Genomic DNA, 17,317 nt, shown 5'->3' with positions numbered 1-17,317 from the left:
AATGTGATGCACAGTTAATGTTTGCTTCCAGTGTGCGATGCTCCCACTTGTGATTCATGGTAAACAGGTATTCAGAGGCATACCCATAATATCTCTGGGGATCAGAGGGCATTCTGAGAAAGTGAGTGAGTGGCTGAAGGCCACCTCTTTCCTTACAATACATCTAAACAAAAAATGTGGCGTATGGGCTCGTGTGACTAGAGGGGGTCCCATAAGAGTTTGTGGTGGCCGCAGGTGCTGTCTTCGGGAAAGCAGGTATGTAGTAATAATAGTAAGAAGAATAAATAATTTATTTATTATTTATACCCCGCCCATCTGGCTGGGTTTCCCCAGCCAATCTGGGTGGCTCACAACAGAATATTTAAAACATCATCAAACATTAAAAACTTCCCTAAACAGGACTGCCTTCAGATGTCTTCTAAATGTCAGATAGTTTATTTCCTTGACATCTGATGGGAGGGTGTTCCACGGGTGTTCCACTACCAAGAAGGCCCTCTGCCTGGTTCCCTGTAACCTCACATCTCACAGGGAGGGAACTGCCAGAAGGCCCTTGGAGCTGGACCTCAGTGTCCGGGCTGAATGATGGGGGTGGAGACGCTCCTTCAGGTATACTGGACCGAGGCCATTTAGGGCTTTAAAGGTCAGCATCAACCCTTTAAATTGTGCTCGGAAATGTACTGGGAGCCAATGTAGGTCTTTCAATGTGGTCTCGGTGGCCACTCCCAGTCACCAGTCTAGCTGCCGCATTCTTGATTAGTTGTGGTTTCCGGGTCACCTTCAACAGTAGCCCCACATAGAGCGCATTGCAATAGTCCTAGCAAGAGATAAATTAGAGCATGCACCACTCTGGCAAGACAGTCTGCGAGCAGGTAGGGTCTCAGCCTGCGTACCAGATGGAGCTGGCAGACAGCTGCCCTGGACACAGAATTGTCCTGCGCTTCCATGGACAGCTGTGAGTCCACAGTGACTCCCAGGCTGCATGCCTGGTCCTTCAGGGACACAGTTGCCCCATTCAGGACCAGGGAGTCCCCCACACCCACCTGCCCCCTGTCCCCCCAGAACAGTACTTCTGTCTTGTCAGGATTCAACCTCAATCTGTTAGCCGCCATCCATCCTCCAACAGCCTCCATACACTCACACAGGACCAGTGTACCCTTCGCCTGCCATATCGGACAAAGTAGGACCGTGACGGCATGAAGGTGTTTTGAGATATTAGATTACCCGTGAAGTGCCATTTTGTTTTGTGTTTTCTTACTCTTTGCTTCAACAACAAAGATGGATTTAGCCTTGTATAACTACAAAGCACTTCGCTACCCTCACATTCCGGTATTTTTCCATTTATTATTTCCGTTGTGGCTTAATATATATTCTCTGCTGTCTTATTCACTAATGTATCTCACCTTTTGGAAGACATCTTTTCTATAATTCCAGTAGGTTTGGCAAGCAAAGATCCAGTTCCATAGTTCAAGTCAGACAAAAACTGCTTATATGTTACTTACAAACAGCAAGCTGTTGGCTACTTTTGTAATCTTTCTATTTAGTTTGCGCCTCTAAAACACGTTCACTTATATTTCACAAAAATGATTTTTATCATTTTTATTTTTATTTTTTTTAAAAACCCTTTCAAATGCTCTGAACTCTTGTTTTTCATTTTATTTTTAAACTGTTGTTTACAATAGTGCTATAAAAAGCATTTAAACAGCGCGCTTCATCTATTAGGATCCCAAGCTTCTTCAAAAACTCTGAAATAGCTGCGCTCTAAAACGATGTATCTTGTTAATTGTCTTTGAAAATGCAGTTGCCTGGTCAATAAAACACAGCACTCGATAAATAATTTACTCAGTTAAGAAAGACCTAATTTAGTAAAAGGCTTTTACATTTTTAGTTAATCCTAACCTTTCTGTTAGGGGACGCGGGTGGCGCTGTGGGCTAAAGCCTCAGCGCCTAGGGCTTGCTGATCGAAAGGTCGGCGGTTCGAATCCCCGCGGCGGGGTGCGCTCCCGCTGCTCGGTCCCAGCGCCTGCCAACCTAGCAGTTCGAAAGCACCCCCGGGTGCAAGTAGATAAATAGGTACCGCTTACTAGCGGGAAGGTAAACGGCGTTTCCGTGTGCGGCTCTGGTTCGCCAGAGCAGCGATGTCACGCTGGCCACGTGACCCGGAAGTGTCTCCGGACTGCGCTGGCCCCCGGCCAATAGATGTGAGATGGGCGCACAAACCCCAGAGTCTGTCAAGACTGGCCCGTTCAGGCAGGGGTACCTTTACCTTTTACCTAATTTTATTAATGTTTTCTGGTGTCCTCGTGGTATAACGAAATACTGGATTATAATCTTTGCTGTATTCTCCCCCCGACCCCAATTTGTTCTAAATCGGGATTCTTAAATTCTCACACAAATGTCTTCTGCTGCGTGAGATGGGAAGTATTCCATATGTGACATTGAAATCGTATTCTGTGTAGATTTTTCCTAGGCCTTCTGCAACCTTCCAGGGATGTTACCATACTTCAGAAACCAAGGTTGGATCTAGACACATTAAAAAAGTGATTCAGTTAAACATGTTGTAAACTTCATAAAGGGAAATCCCGTTAGCAAAAGACAAGACTCCACAGCGCCATCGGGTGTCACCGTGTTATAATTCATATAAAGTGTTTTTTCATTACTAATCTAGCTGAGTCTCAAGACAGAAATAAGTAAATTTTGAACAAATGGTTTAATTACCCCTGCTTAAGCCTTGTATCTCCTGACTCTAATCCAAATGAATGGACCCTGGGTGGATCTAAACACAGGGGGAAAACGCTATACATAAGTAAGAAATTAGATAGTTTTATTTTTTATAATAATTTTAATTAGTTTTCAGTTACAATAATCCAGTCATAGCCTCATTATAACAATGCCAAATTATAATACAATTACTAATACCAATCATTCAGATGCCAAATTATAGAATTTAGGCATAGAATTATAGAATTTAGGTGGCCCCCCGCGTATTAAAATTGATGGTTTGATGATTTACTTTATTTCTTCATTCTAAAATCTTATTAATTTCAGTTACACTCCAATCAAAATAACAATCCCTTAAACAACAACTGCAATGATTTATAAATCTACAGGCAAAGCATTCAAACTATATCCTTGTTCTTTCTGCGTGTGGCTAGAAATTTGATCGTTTTAGCAAAAGAAAAAATCTCTATGGGAAATGGCGCTTTAAAATTTCCTGCTCTCTGGCGCCATCTGGTGTTGCATGTTTATAACGCATTCAAATCCCTTTTTCTTTAGTAATGTAGCTGATTCCCCCATCCTGCTCCATCTCTGGGTCAACCAGCAACCATTTTCCTTAAAGGGGGGGTCAGACATTTCTGTATTGTTGCCTACGCAGGCCTTGTGCGGGTTACAAAATATATTTGTGAAAGACACCGTGTGTTTTCTATACGAACACTGAGAATGTGAGACCAAATCAGTATTAAACTATCATGGCAATAAATGAGAAGTTGCTCTGGTGGATCAAAATTTTAAAGCAGAATAATTTTTATTTGCATCAGACACTAGCAATAAAATAAAACGTACTGAAGATAGAGGTAAAACTTAACTCTAGGACAGGGGTCAGCAAACTTTTTCAGCAGGGGACCGGTCCACTGTCCCTCAGACCTCAGGCCGGACTATATCTTGGAAAAAAATATGAATGAATTCCTATGCCCCACAGATAACCCAGAGATGCATTTTAAATAAAAGGACACATTCTACTCATGTAAAAACGCACTGATTCCCGGACCGTCCGCGGGCCAGATTTAGAAGGCGATTGGGCCAGATCCGGCCCCCGGGCCTTAGTTTGCTCTAGGAAATACATTTTGTGGGTTTACATCAATAATCAAATAATATATCTTATTCTAATTGCCCCCACTAAAAACCTTGCAGTTTTTGCTGTCACCTGATCATCTTGATCTGCTAGAAGGAAGGACAAAGTAGCAATGTCGAGTGACCCGGCATGGACAATAGGTAAAGGCCGACTCTGGGGTTGCGGCGCTCATCTTGCTTTACTGGCCGAGGGAGCCGGCGTACAGCTTCCGGGTCATGTGGCTAGCATGACTAAGCCGCTTCTGGCGAACCAGAGCAGCGCACGGAAACGCCGTTTACCTTCCCGCCAGAGAGGTACCTATTTATCTACTTGCACTTTGACATGCTTTCAAACTGCTAGGTTAGCAGGAGCAGGGACCGAGCAATGGGAGCTCACCCCATTGCGGGGATTCGAACCGCCAACCTTCTGATCGGCAAGCCCTAGGCTCTGTGGTTTAACCCACAGCGCCACCCACGTCCCCGGCATGGACAATAGTAGAGGGGTAATAACCTCACTCCTCAAATCTTTAGAAAGAGGGCAGGCCAGAAGCACATGAGCCACTGACTCAATACTGTCATCTCCACATGGAAATAACCATTTCCCCAGCGGAATTTTTTTGAAAGCGACCCTCGAGTACAGCCAAAGTCAGTACATTCCATCTTGCGAGAGTGAAAGCACGTCTGCATTTTGGAATGGTCAAATTTTGCAAAGAGGGTGTGCCAAAGTGTCAAAAGGACTAGGTGGAAAATAATCATACCATGGACAAAATTTCCTTATCGTGGCCGGATAACCTGCGTTCAGGCTGGATCCAACCCATATTACTTAATTACTTTTATCTTCTCTGCTGCTCCTGAATAACAGCTTTGCTGCCTCACCTCCAGGGCCGGTGTAGCCATTAGGCAGGGGCAGGTTGGCACCTCAGGTGACAGAGCCAATTTTGGGTGAGATCTTGCCCTCCTGAAACTCTTTGCCAGTGGGGGTGGGGTGGCAAGCAGTGAAATGGGATGTGCCGCCCCTGCTCACCTCTGCAGACAGGTAAACTACCTTCTTAGAATTGTAGAAATCTTTTGCCCAAAGTGGAGCTCAAACCCACATCCCTGAGGTTAAGAGACTCATCCTTTACTGACTGAGCTATCCCAACAGGAGAGGAGAGATATTGGAGGTATGTTTTGAGTGCTGGAGATCTCGACAGAGTTGAGCTATTCTGTTCTTGGACACAATACATCCAGAATCACAGTTAGCCTGGAGACTGGACCATGATATGTAGCGCATAAAAATACTTTTGTGCAGTTAATGCAGTTTCTGGGAGACTTATTCCAGACGACGTCATCCAGTTTAGTTTCATGCTACATGTATTGCACATTACCGCCAAGCATATGTTTGACTAGACTACTGCTGGCATCTGTGCAAGCAAGCCCTTAAGGTTTTAAGGAAACCCAAATTGTGTTACAGGCATACGCATGTAACACTATACACACACCCTCCACACAGACGGTCATACACTTTTTTTACAGGGGCTTTTTCTTGGGGTGTGTGGATGCAGAAGTAGGAGAGACGCGAGTGCTTTAATATCACTCCACAAAAGCTCAAGGCTTTTTCCACTGATGAGTTTGGAGTTACATAACACTTCTCCACTTATTGCAAACCAGGCGTCATTCATGCAGTTAGTGGAGGGGAGAGGGAAACAAACAAGCTTTTTACTACCCACCCAATTCTGCTCCTCATACTACCGTATTGGTCTGAATATAAGCCGCACTTCTTTTTTTCCAAATTCTGACCGTGAAAAGTTAAAGTGCGGCTTACATCCACAACCTTACGGGCGACAAGGCAGCGCGGCTCCCCCCGGAAGCAGCACAGGTATTGTCTTTTTTTCTTTCCCCCCATCAATTTTAAAGATGCAACTTATTTGCGGGGACGGCTTATATTTGAGCCAATACGGTGCTTTTCTTCTTCCCTCCACCTTTGCAGCAGCTGGTGTGACTGGCAGGGATCCCAGATTTAGTAGATCACAATCATCTTAAAACAGGAATCTGCTGAGTGCTCCAAATTCAACGCAGCCTGTCATATATAGATACAGAGATACAGATGTATAGTTTTAGGCATGCGTATTTGTGTGATGTCTAAGCCTCAGTCTGAGTCCACACACAAGTTTTTCTGCAGGAGCCAAGTGTTCCTTTTGCGGGCAGACACTTTGCTACCCAGCCTTCCAATTTCTGTACTTTGTCATCCCTATGTAGACTAGCTGCTTCAGAAACAGTGCACAAATTAAGTCATGTATCCTGCTCTCGAGTCCCCGGAGGAAGAATGTGGTAAAATGTGACAGATAAAATGAAAAGTGCGCTTGAAATGTCTAATGAGAAATTCTCCCGTGGACATTGACATTTGTGGCAAAAGGTTACCAATTTCTGTTCTTTAATCAGGCAACTGTCTGCAGGAGGCTTGTGGTGCATAGGTGCACTGTAAATTACATGGTTGTTCTTCTGCGGCCTCGGAAACCGAGGAAAGTAATGATAGATTATTGCTGCAGCAATCCCAGTGCACCTTTTAAACCTGTGTAAATCTGATGTAATAAAGACGGTTGGCACAAGAGGGCAGCAGCTCGCCATTAATGTTGATGCTCGGCCTTATTCTTGTGACTATTCTAATTAGTTTCCAAGGAAGAATAATAGTTCTCACACTGGTGATAAAACCATTAGACTAGTAATAGCTCCATAAATTATACGGGGTTCAAAACATGAAACTCATTTTCACTATTTGGAGCAGAGTTCAGTAATCACTTTAGCAAAGATCCATGTGGGCAGGGTCTGTATTTCAGTAAAGTTTGGGGATTTTTCAGTAAAGTAGGGGATAGCAGGAAACCAGAGACTTCATCAACATTTGCATGTATTGCAGTCACAAAATCATGAATTTTAGAAGCACCTATTGTAACTCTTTCCCATTTATAACTTGTAATAAATACATAACCCTCCAACAATTCTCAGATGAAAATAGGGGTGTTCCATTCAGTCACCATCATTCTGGGTAGCTTCCAACATATAATAAAACATTTTTTAAAAAACGTTCCCTATACAGGGTTGCCTTCAGATGTCTTCTAAAGCTTGCACAGTTACTTATTTCCTTGGCTCGGGGGTCACATAACTTCAAAGCGTCCAACATTTCTCCAATGAAAACAGAGGTGTCCTAAGGAAAAGTGGGACATTCCGGGATCAAATCAGAAACCAGGACGGCTTCTGTAGACCCAGGACTTTCCCTGGAAAATAAGTTGCGGTCTGGGATTTTCTCACTCTTCAGATGCTGATTGTAGACATTCTGTTACCCAGTAATTTTATATAGGTTAGAGAGCCAGGCTTTCGAGGCACGTAAAAGCCAGTCACTTAATGAAGCACTAATGCAACATGTCAAATCCAAGTTGTGTGTATTTTATCTCTTCTCCTTCTCCTTTGGCGAAAACTCGTAGCCGAGCAAGATTGTCTTCCATAAACACGGTTTTAACAATGAGTCCGTAAGTGACTGTGGAGGCCAATTCTGGATCCACACGTCCTTCCACAGTGGGGACATTGGGTTCTGGGTGGGAGTTGATCACGGTGTGGATTTCCCAAGCGTGCCTTCCTCTTAGCACGTTTATCCCTTGCGTCCTGAGTTCGAGTGTCTTCAAAGCCCATGACACCTTTGGTAAAGGCTGTTCTCCAATTGGAGCGCCTGCAGGCCAACATTTCCCAGTTGTCAGTGTTTATACAGTGGTACCTCTGGTTATGAACTTAATTTGTTCTGGAGGTCCGTTCTTAACCTGAAACTGTTCTTAACCTGAGGTACCACTTTAGCTAATGGAGCCTCCCGCTGCTGCTGCTGCCGCCGCCGCACCACCAGCGCATTATTTCTGTTCTCATCCTGAGGTAAAGTTCGTAACCCGAGGTACTACTTCCGGGTTAGCGGAGTCTGTAACCCAAAGTGTTTGTAACGCAAGGTGTTTGCAACCTTAGATTTGCTTTGCCTTGAGAAAGTCTTTAAACCTTTTTTGTTGACCACTGGCATTACGGTTTCCATTTTTAAGTTCAGAATAGAGTAGTTGCTTTGGAAGGCGATAATCAGGCAGCCACACAACATGACCAGTCCAACAAAGTTGATGTTGAAGAATCATCGCTTCCACACTGGTGATTTTTGCTTCTTCCAGTACACTGGCATTAGTTTCCTGTCTTCCCATTTTATTTAGGGCCTGGTTGCTCAGAATGAACCCAGGCACCAAGTGAGCCAGGGGGAATTCACAGCCTGGCCTATGTGAGGTTGATTCTTCATTTGGCATCTTTCCAGTCACCCCAAATTTACTTTACAGCTCCCAATATAGGTGTATTAAGAGTAGACTCCAAATTCCAGTGCTTCCAGCAAAGCAGGACTATCAGAACAGTAGCAACGAATTTGCGGTAATACTTTTGGCTGAGGCTGAGTATGAAGGGACTGAGGAGTCTGTGTGTTATGATTCTTCTCTAGAGACAAAGCCAGGTGGGGTGATATTGAGAGAATAAATGTAACTTTGAAGAAATTAACCATTTTAGCAAGTTCAGAAATGCCACACACATCAGGTCCAAACAGATGTATGTTAAGAGATGCTTAAGTTGATTGTACAGCCATTATTATTTTGGGGACGCATGTTCCCCCACACCCCCTTTTTTTGTAATTTACTAAAAGACAAGTCTTATTAACTCAGTAGCCAAAGCAGTGTGGAAATGCCTTCTAATCTAACTTTGAAGATGACATTCCGTTTTTAACAATAGATCAAGACAGATTAGTGATTTGTAACAAGGGCCAGCGTCCTCCATTTAGCCCTTGCTGCTACAGTGGTCAAAGGGTAAAAAACTTTCCTGCCACCCCCTAAAAGAAAGAAAAAACACTCTTAAAATAGTTTTGCTCATAAATGGATGCATATGGGAGAGCTCAAGTGAGAATCATCTTGCCTGGGGCTGTTCAGAGCACCTCCATCTTAAGTGCTTGAAAGATTAGGGGAAACAGAATGATAGGTAGGCAGGAAATGAAATTCACCCTGCTGTGTAGGCATCTGCTTTTTAGGATATGAAATTCTTGTGTCTTTTAGCAGACCTCCAAAAAACAACAACAGCCTGTCATTGTGTCAGTTTGGCAGAAATAATTAGTTGAGATGGCAAGCGGTAGCCCCTGTATTTTGTTGTTGTTGTTTAGTCATGTCCGACTCAGTGGATTTGTAACTGGCTGACAGACCGAACCCAAAGGGTGCTCATCAATGGTTCCTCTTCATCCTGGAGAAGAGTGACTAGTGGGGTGCCACAGGGTTCTGTCTTGGGCCCGGTCTTATTTAACATCTTTATCAACGACTTGGATGATGGACTCAAGGGCATCCTGATCAAATTTGCAGATGACACCAAACTGGGAGGGGTGGCTAACACCCCAGAGGACAGGATCACACTTCAAAACGACCTTGACAGATTAGAGAACTGGGCAAAAACAAACAAAATGAATTTTAACAGGGAGAAATGTAAAGTATTGCACTTGGGCAAAAAAAATGAGAGGCACAAATACAAGATGGGTGACACCTGGCTTGAGAGCAGTACATGTGAAAAGGATCTAGGAGTCTTGGTTGACCACAAACTTGACATGAGCCAACAGTGTGACGCGGCAGCTAAAAAAGCCAATGCAATTCTGGGCTGCATCAATAGGAGTATAGCATCTAGATCAAGGGAAGTAATAGTGCCACTGTATTCTGCTCTGGTCAGACCACACCTGGAGTACTGTGTCCAGTTCTGGGCACCACAATTCAAGAAGGACACTGACAAACTGGAACGTGTCCAGAGGAGGGCAACCAAAATGGTCAAAGGCCTGGAAACGATGCCTTATGAGGAACGGCTAAGGGAGCTGGGCATGTTTAGCCTGGAGAAGAGGAGGTTAAGGGGTGATATGATAGCCATGTTCAAATATATAAAAGGATGTCACATAGAGGAGGGAGAAAGGTTGTTTTCTGCTGCTCCAGAGAAGCGGACACGGAGCAATGGATCCAAACTACAAGAAAGAAGATTCCACCTAAACATTAGGAAGAACTTCCTGACAGTAAGAGCTGTTCGACAGTGGAATTTGCTGCCAAGGAGTGTGGTGGAGTCTCCTACTTTGGAGGTCTTTAAGCAGAGGCTTGACAACCATATGTCAGGAGTGCTCTGATGGTGTTTCCTGCTTGGCAGGGGGTTGGACTCGATGGCCCTTGTGGTCTCTTCCAACTCTATGATTCTATGATTCTATGACTCTTCGTGACCCCGTGGACCAGAGCATGCCAGGCACTCCTGTCTTCCACTGCCTCCCGCAGTTTGGTCAAACTCATGTTGGTAGCTTCAAGAACACTGTCCAACCATCTCATCCTCTGTCGTCCCCTTCTCCTTGTGCCCTTCATCTTTCCCAACATCAGGGTCTTTTCCAGGGAGTCTTCTCTTCCCATGAGATGACCAAAGTATTGGAGCCTCAGCTTCACGATCTGTCCTTCCAGTGAGCACTTCCAGTGAGCACATTCCTTAAGAATGGATAGGTTTGATCTTCTTGCAGTCCATGATACACTCAAGAGTCTCCTCCAGCACCATATAAATCATTTTAACTATATTCACTCACCCATGAATGTAAAATCTAAGAACTGATAGTGCTTTGTTGAGATAAACTTGGACATATCATGGAACTTGGATTTTTTTTTTAGTCCTTGGTCTTAGGACTAAAGGCTATAGCAGGACATTAAAAAGAGAATGCCTCTCTGTGAGCAGCAATATATATATATATATATATACGGGCAATATGATAGTCACCATCACTGACAAACTCGGTGCTTGAGTTCTAATGAGAGAAATGCTAGAGGGCCTGTCTGGAAAATCCCAGACAGAAAGCTATTCATGGCTGGGTCATTTTTGAGTTGAAGAGGCTATAACCATTGATTTGTGTGTGTGTGTGTCTCTTTTCTTTTTTCTCTTGCAGGTTACCTTTCGGACAAGAATCTATCACTGTAACATTAACAGCCAAGGGGTGATTTGCCTGGACATCTTAAAAGACAACTGGAGTCCAGCGTTAACCATTTCTAAAGTCCTTCTTTCCATCTGCTCACTTCTCACAGACTGCAATCCTGGTAAGGCAGCCAAAACGGGGCAGTGGGCGAGAGAATCTCTGTTCTGCAGCAGGATTAGCTTCAGAGCTTCTTCCTCTTTTTTCATTATATTTATATATAGAGAGAGAGAGAGTTTCCGTTTTTTTGCAAATTGGCTTCAGACTGAATAACTTACATTGTTCCACGCATGCTTTTCAGAATGTATGCATACATGGTTCTACCTTCAGACCAGTTACACAAATACTGCTTTGGGTTTATTCAAGTAAAACAGGTGTGTAGATGCAGCTGATGAATTCTGATGGAACAGTTCCACATGGAAGACATCCATCTTTCGCTTTGGCATCCATCAAATCATTTTAACATCAACATTTGCCATGACTTACCCACTTGACTGTATTAGGAACCACTTTCTTGACAAGTAGTGTGTTTTTCTTCTGGGGGTACGCATACCCCTAAACATTTTGTGAATCTTCGTACTATTGTCCATTTACTGTATTTATTTTTCTCAATTTGAACTATAAAACGGTGATTTTCTAGAGTTAAAATGAGAGTACCCCTAAACATTTTTTTACGGGGGGAGAAAGCACTGACTACAGTTGAAGTAGCTTCGGGTTGAGCATTTTCGGGTTGTGCTCCACGGCGACCTGGAAGTAATGGAGCGCGTTACTTCAGGGCTTTGCCGCTCGCGCATGCACAGACGCTCAAAATGATGTCGTGCACGGAAGCGGTGAATCGTGACCCGCGCCAACGCGGGTTGCGTTCGCTTCAGGATGCGAACGGGGCTCCAGAATGGAACCCATTCGCATCCAGAGGTACCACTGTATATGCATAGAAAAATCTGACTGCAGAATCTGAAATACGCACATTTAGAATCTGAAATATTCCAAACAATTCTAAATTTAGAATTCTAAATTCACAGTGACAAGAGTTGCACATGTTTGATACAATACATAAAATGGTCCATGGACTGAGAAGCAGCAAAAGAATCTGGGGAAAAAAACATATTCTTATGTGTGTAAGAATACGAGAAGTTTCCTTCTTTCGAGGTGCAATTCTCTTTTGTTTTGAATGAATATTAGAGGTGTGCTGTATCTGTAGAAACACCAACAGCCTGTTCTTATGCATAATTACTAAGAAATAAGTTTCCAGGGTTCAGTAGACCCTACATGTGGCTGGAGAAACCCAGCCAGATGGGTGGGGTATAAATACTAAAATAATAATAATTGCAACTAAAACTTCAGTTCAGTCACTGAACAGGTGGTTTTCGGAGTCCCCAATGGATTTAACTTCTTCTCTTGTGATATTTCCTTTTTTTCCCCTGCCCCAAAAATCAATGATGAGCTCGAATTTTCTTTCTTCCTTTTCAGCTGACCCCCTGGTTGGAAGTATTGCTACTCAATATATGACTAACAGAGCAGAGCATGACAGAATGGCCAGACAGTGGACGAAGAGATATGCTACATAAACTGGAATTTTTCTCCAACCCTTGCGTTAAATCGTCTGTGATGGAAAGAGCTGCTTATGATTTTGAAGGGGGGTGGGGAGACACTGGGGGGGGGGGAGGGGAGGAACTGAGAAAAGAGTAGGGTATTTCTATAACAGATTTTATTCAGTCTTTTATTTCCTAAGATTTTGTTGTTGTAACTTAAGGTATCTTGCTACAGTAGTCAGCTAGAATGGGGAATAGCATATTTTAAAGACTGTCATTAGTTCAGCAATAGTAGCTCTGAATTATAGCACCAAGAAGAATGTAAACTACTTTGGCAATTGGAGGGGTGGGAAGGGGGGGGAGGAAACGGGTGTTTGGTTAACTTGTGATAGGTAAAAGATTGAAAACAGCTTAATTTTGTACAGGTACAAATATTTGGCATTTATGTAAAAGTTCTTTCAAGAAGACTCGCTATATGCTTCTTCTCTTTTAGTTTGGTTTTATTTTGTAAAAAGATGTTGGGAATATTTTCTTTTCCCCCCATGGGAGGTGGGAGAATTTGGTATTTAACAGATCCCTTTTAAAAATCAGCCATCTCATTGGTTTGAATTATGGGGGGGTGGCTGTTTGGTTGCCTCACCTAGAACAGGGGAAGTAGTTCATGTATATTCATTTTTCTATGCCAAGTTAACCTTTGTGAAAACAAAAGGTTTTAACTAGGACTTAGGGCAACCTGTAGTGAAATACCTTAAGCTGTTTAACTGTAAGGCGTGAAATAGGAGTCACTCAGTGGATTGGTTGTATGTTGTGGGCTACCTAAGTCTGCATTTGTTACTGTGCTAATAAAAATATGTACAAAAAATCCCCCACCTCTCCTTCTGTCTAATTGAAATAAAGGTTAGTACAGTGGTACCTTGGTTCTTAAACTTAATCCATTCCGGAAGTCTGTTCCAAAACTAAGGTGCGCTTTCCCATAGAAAGTACAGTGGTACCTCAGGTTAAGAACTCAATTCGTTCCGGAGGTCTGTTCTTAACCTAAAACTGTTCTTAACCTGAGGTACCACTTTAGCTAATGGGGCCTCTTGCTGCTGCCGCACCGCCGGAACATGATTTCTGTTCTCACCCTGAAGCAAAGTTCTTGACCCGAGGTATTATTTCTGGGTTAGTGGAGTCTGTAACCTGAAGCGTATGTAACCTGAAGCATCTGAAACCCAAGGTACCACTGTAATTTAAAACGGATTAATCCGCTCCAGATTTTTAAAAACAACCACTAAAACAGCAATTTAACATGAATTTTACTATCTAACAAGACCATTGATCCGATCCATAAAATGAAAGCAAAAAACAGTGTACTGCAGTCACACAACCAATCAATCAGTAGCTGAACTGGGTTCCACACAGTCAGAAAAACGAAACAAAAAAGCCACAAAAACGCAAAATAAATAGCAAAAGCAGGCAAACTTCAGCATAACACTCAAAACGGAGCACGTTTGGCTTTCGAAAAAAGTTTGCAAACCAGAACACTTACTTCTGGGTTTGCAGCGTTCAGGCTCTAAGTTGTCTGAGTACCAAGGCGTTTGAGAACCAAGGTGCCACTGTATATTCTGACAGGAAAACACCACGCTGCAAATTAGTGGTGTCATATAAGTTGCCGACGCCTGGGGTAGGGCAAGTGTTGTGCCCCCTGGTGGACTGGGCAGCTGGGGTGGGGGCAGTCACCAGGGGGGCGCATGCAGAGCCCATGCAGAGGGTGAACTGTGCCCACCCCCAACAGACTCCTTGCCCGCTGCCTCCATCCAGCTGCCCACTAGACCAACCCACCTGCCAGGGCTCTGTGCCTGTCATGGGGCGACTAATTGCGCCCCCCAAAAATATACGCCCAGGGGCCACAGCCTCCCTGCCCCCTCCCCGGGTTACACCTTTACATCAAAGTTTATAATCTAAAGGCAATAAGGAGCAGGGTCTCCAACTCGGCACATGTTCTTTTTAGAAATAGTTTGTTTATGCCTGAAAGCAGTGGGGGTTTTTCCTGGGGGAACACAGACCCCTAAACATTTTATGAATCTTAATTTTGGCCTCATTGAGGGGCTGTATTTCAATATGAATAGGAAAATGAGAGTACCCCTAAGCATTTATTTATTTAGGGGGGAAAGAACTGCCTGAAAGTATTTAGCCCTCATAAAATACCAGGGAAGTGTACGAATGACAAAGAAGCATTCAAAAACCAATAAAAAGCAGTACAGAGAAATTATTAAAATGACTGAAATTTTTTAACAACAGCACAGGCCTATCAGGGAATTTGCTTTGACTGTGTGCCTCTGTCAGATATGCTGTCACTTTCTTCGTTTTGGACTAACTGGGCATTAGTATTCCTGTTGCATGGTGTAAATATGCAAGGCTCGAGAGCACATCCGTGGTCTGGGAGGGGGGGAGCTCTAACGGGAGGCTTTTGAATTTGGCAGCTGGCTCTGCGAAAGATCCCATAAGCAGTAGCGAGAGGAAGAGGAATTGTATAGGAGGAGCACAGCTCTGAAGTCAAGACAGCAAAAGCTTGATAGACCAAATCCAGAATTTGAGCCAGCAGAGGAAGGAAATGCTATGAACTGATCCCTGCTGCAAAACTGCCCTGATACTCTTAAAAACCTGTAAGCTCTATATTTAAAGCTCTTCCAAACATCAACTCCAAAGCAGTGTCATTTTCATACAATTCTCCCTTGCCTTGGGAAAACTGGTATGGGTTATCTGTAAGGGTGATGTACCCCTGATGGGCTCACAGCTCCTGATTGCTTCTGCTTCTGGACAGCATCTTAAGACATTCGAAGCTGTGAATATAGAACTCGACTGCTAAATCGTGAGCGCACAGACGATAGTTATAGAGTTACATATAACACTTCAGGCCACAGTGACTCCCTTTTGCGCAAACCGACATTGTGCCAAAAATAACACTGGAAGCACTGAATGGTTTGCGTAGTTAAACCTCGGGGCCTTTTGAAGGCTGTCAGTCTCACATCTAACACATTCATCTGTCACACCTTTTTGCAGATACACTAAAGGTTTGATCACCTGCTTTTAACTGCCTTTTGCAATCGGAACTTCCTTAACAGTTTGTCATTGGAACAACCTGCCTGAGGTTTCAAGCCATTAGTGCTGATGTATTCTTGAGCAGGCATTCTAAATAGTTGAGAAGTGTCAGTACACCCTGTTTTCTCTATTGTAAACAACCCCACTTCCTCCAGCTGCTTTTAGCCTCTGAATAATTCTTAAAGGAGTTGTTTCCAAGTTAGTGGAACAGAGTAGACCAAATGAGATCTTAAGCGAGTGCCGAGGGAAGAAGTGCCATTATTTCCTGTGTCTCGGAAAGGATAATTCTCTAAATGCAGCCCAAAATGGCGCTGGCATTTTAAAGTGCCAGCTTTACATTGTTGGTTTGCATTTTGGGGTTCTCAGTAAAACCTCTGGATTCTCAAAAGTGTTACATTTACTTTGCCTCAATCAAGAGTCAAGAAGCTAAGAAGGGCCTTGTTTGAGTGCAAGTTGGAGACACCCAACCTAGCACTGAACCAGTTTAAAAAGAAGCAGTTGTAGCCAAGTTAAGGAGAAAAGGAGATTTTCCGGTTATGTAAGGAAGCAGATGTAGGGATGCGGGTGGCGCTGTGGGTTAAACCACAGAGCCTAGGACTTGCCGATCAGAATGTCGGCAGTTCAAATCCCCGCCACGGAATGAGCTCCCGTCGCTCAGTCCCTGCTCCTGCCAACCTAGCAGTTTGAAAGCACGTCAAAGTGCAAGTAGATAAATAGGTACCGCTCTGGCGGGAAGGTAAACAGTGTTTCCGTGCACTGCTCTGGTTTGCCAGAAGCGGCTTAGTCATGCTGGCCACATGACCCAGAAGCTATACACTGGCTCCCTCGGCCAGTAAAGTGAGATGAGCGCCACAACCCCAGAGTCGGTCACGACTGGACCTAAAGGTCAGGGGTCCGTTTACCTTTAAGGAAGCAGACAGTAGACAACTTGTTAGGAAGCAACAGGAGTATACTGCACCTTCCTTACTTACGTGGCTCTTTCCCACTTCATACATGCATTTTCACCAAGGACCAGAACTGTAAGGAGAGCAGCAAACTTAACAGCAGAACATATCAGAACCGTCTTGACCCTGAGAGCCAATTCAGACAATTAAGAATGGAGATTTCAGCACTTGTTCGCTGATCTGGAAGTATAAACTACTGGACTTCTCAGTTGGTTAGAACACAGTACTGATAATGCCAAGGTTGCAAGTTCTATCCCCATAAGGGAAAACTGCGTCGTGGGGGGGGTTGGACTAGTTGATCCTCAGAGGTCCCTTCCAGCTCTACAATTCCACGATTCTATGAATAGGCCCACAGTATGAATTGGTCAACATTCCATATATAGGACAGTGTCGCTGCTTTGTGGCAAATTCAACATATATCCAAAGCCGCCTGTGTTATGTCCCGCTCTTCCGGTGGAGCAGAACAATTTGGCAGAGAGGAAAAAGAGGAGCGCCACTGGTTCTTGAGGCTGAGTGAAGGGTATATACACCTATGTGACATGGGTGAGATAGCACAGTTGTGCGTATAGGATTTTCCTAAGTTCCAACATACTGGAATCTGAGTTTTTATGCTAATAGCTTGTGTCTCATGCTTTGAGAATTCCATCATGTAGTACAAACGTCACTTGAGGCGACTTTTTTTTTTAGATATTGAGAATAGATGAATGGATAGATAGATAGATAGATAGATAGATAGACACATAGATAGATAGATGATTAGATAGATGATAGATAGATAGATAGATAGATAGATAGATAGATAGATAGATAGATAGATGATAGACAGATGATAGATAGATATAGATAGATAGATAGATAGATAGATAGATAGATAGATAGATGATAGATAGATAGATGATAGACAGATGATAGATAGATAGATAGATAGATAGATA

At 43.5% G+C, this 17,317-nt stretch overlaps 1 protein-coding gene and 1 long non-coding RNA gene across 2 annotated transcripts in view; one reads left to right on the top strand and one right to left on the bottom strand.

The window, feature by feature from the left end:
* Positions 1–9,012, bottom strand: LOC308570298. Its single transcript, XR_014001094.1, has 3 exons — positions 5,538–9,012; positions 2,271–2,520; positions 1–1,891 (listed from the first exon to the last, which is right to left on the bottom strand). It is a non-coding gene; the product is annotated as an uncharacterized lncRNA (long non-coding RNA).
* Positions 1–12,411, top strand: part of UBE2E1 (ubiquitin conjugating enzyme E2 E1) — a 57,864-nt gene extending 45,453 nt beyond the window's left edge. Inside the window, exons 5-6 of the mRNA XM_081164975.1 lie at positions 10,802–10,949; positions 12,296–12,411. Of these exons, the coding sequence (XP_081021101.1) occupies positions 10,802–10,949; positions 12,296–12,393 (246 nt within the window). The 3' untranslated portion in view covers positions 12,394–12,411. The remainder of the gene's footprint in view (positions 1–10,801; positions 10,950–12,295) is intronic.
* The last annotated feature ends 4,906 nt before the right edge of the window (positions 12,412–17,317 follow it).

Source organism: Podarcis bocagei (genome assembly GCF_964188305.1).
Source record: "Podarcis bocagei genome assembly, chromosome: 12".
In the NCBI taxonomy this organism is placed as follows: Eukaryota; Metazoa; Chordata; class Lepidosauria; order Squamata; family Lacertidae; genus Podarcis; species Podarcis bocagei.
The sequence above is the reverse complement of the archived record's forward strand: the minus strand, read 5'-3'. Positions and strand labels throughout refer to the sequence as shown.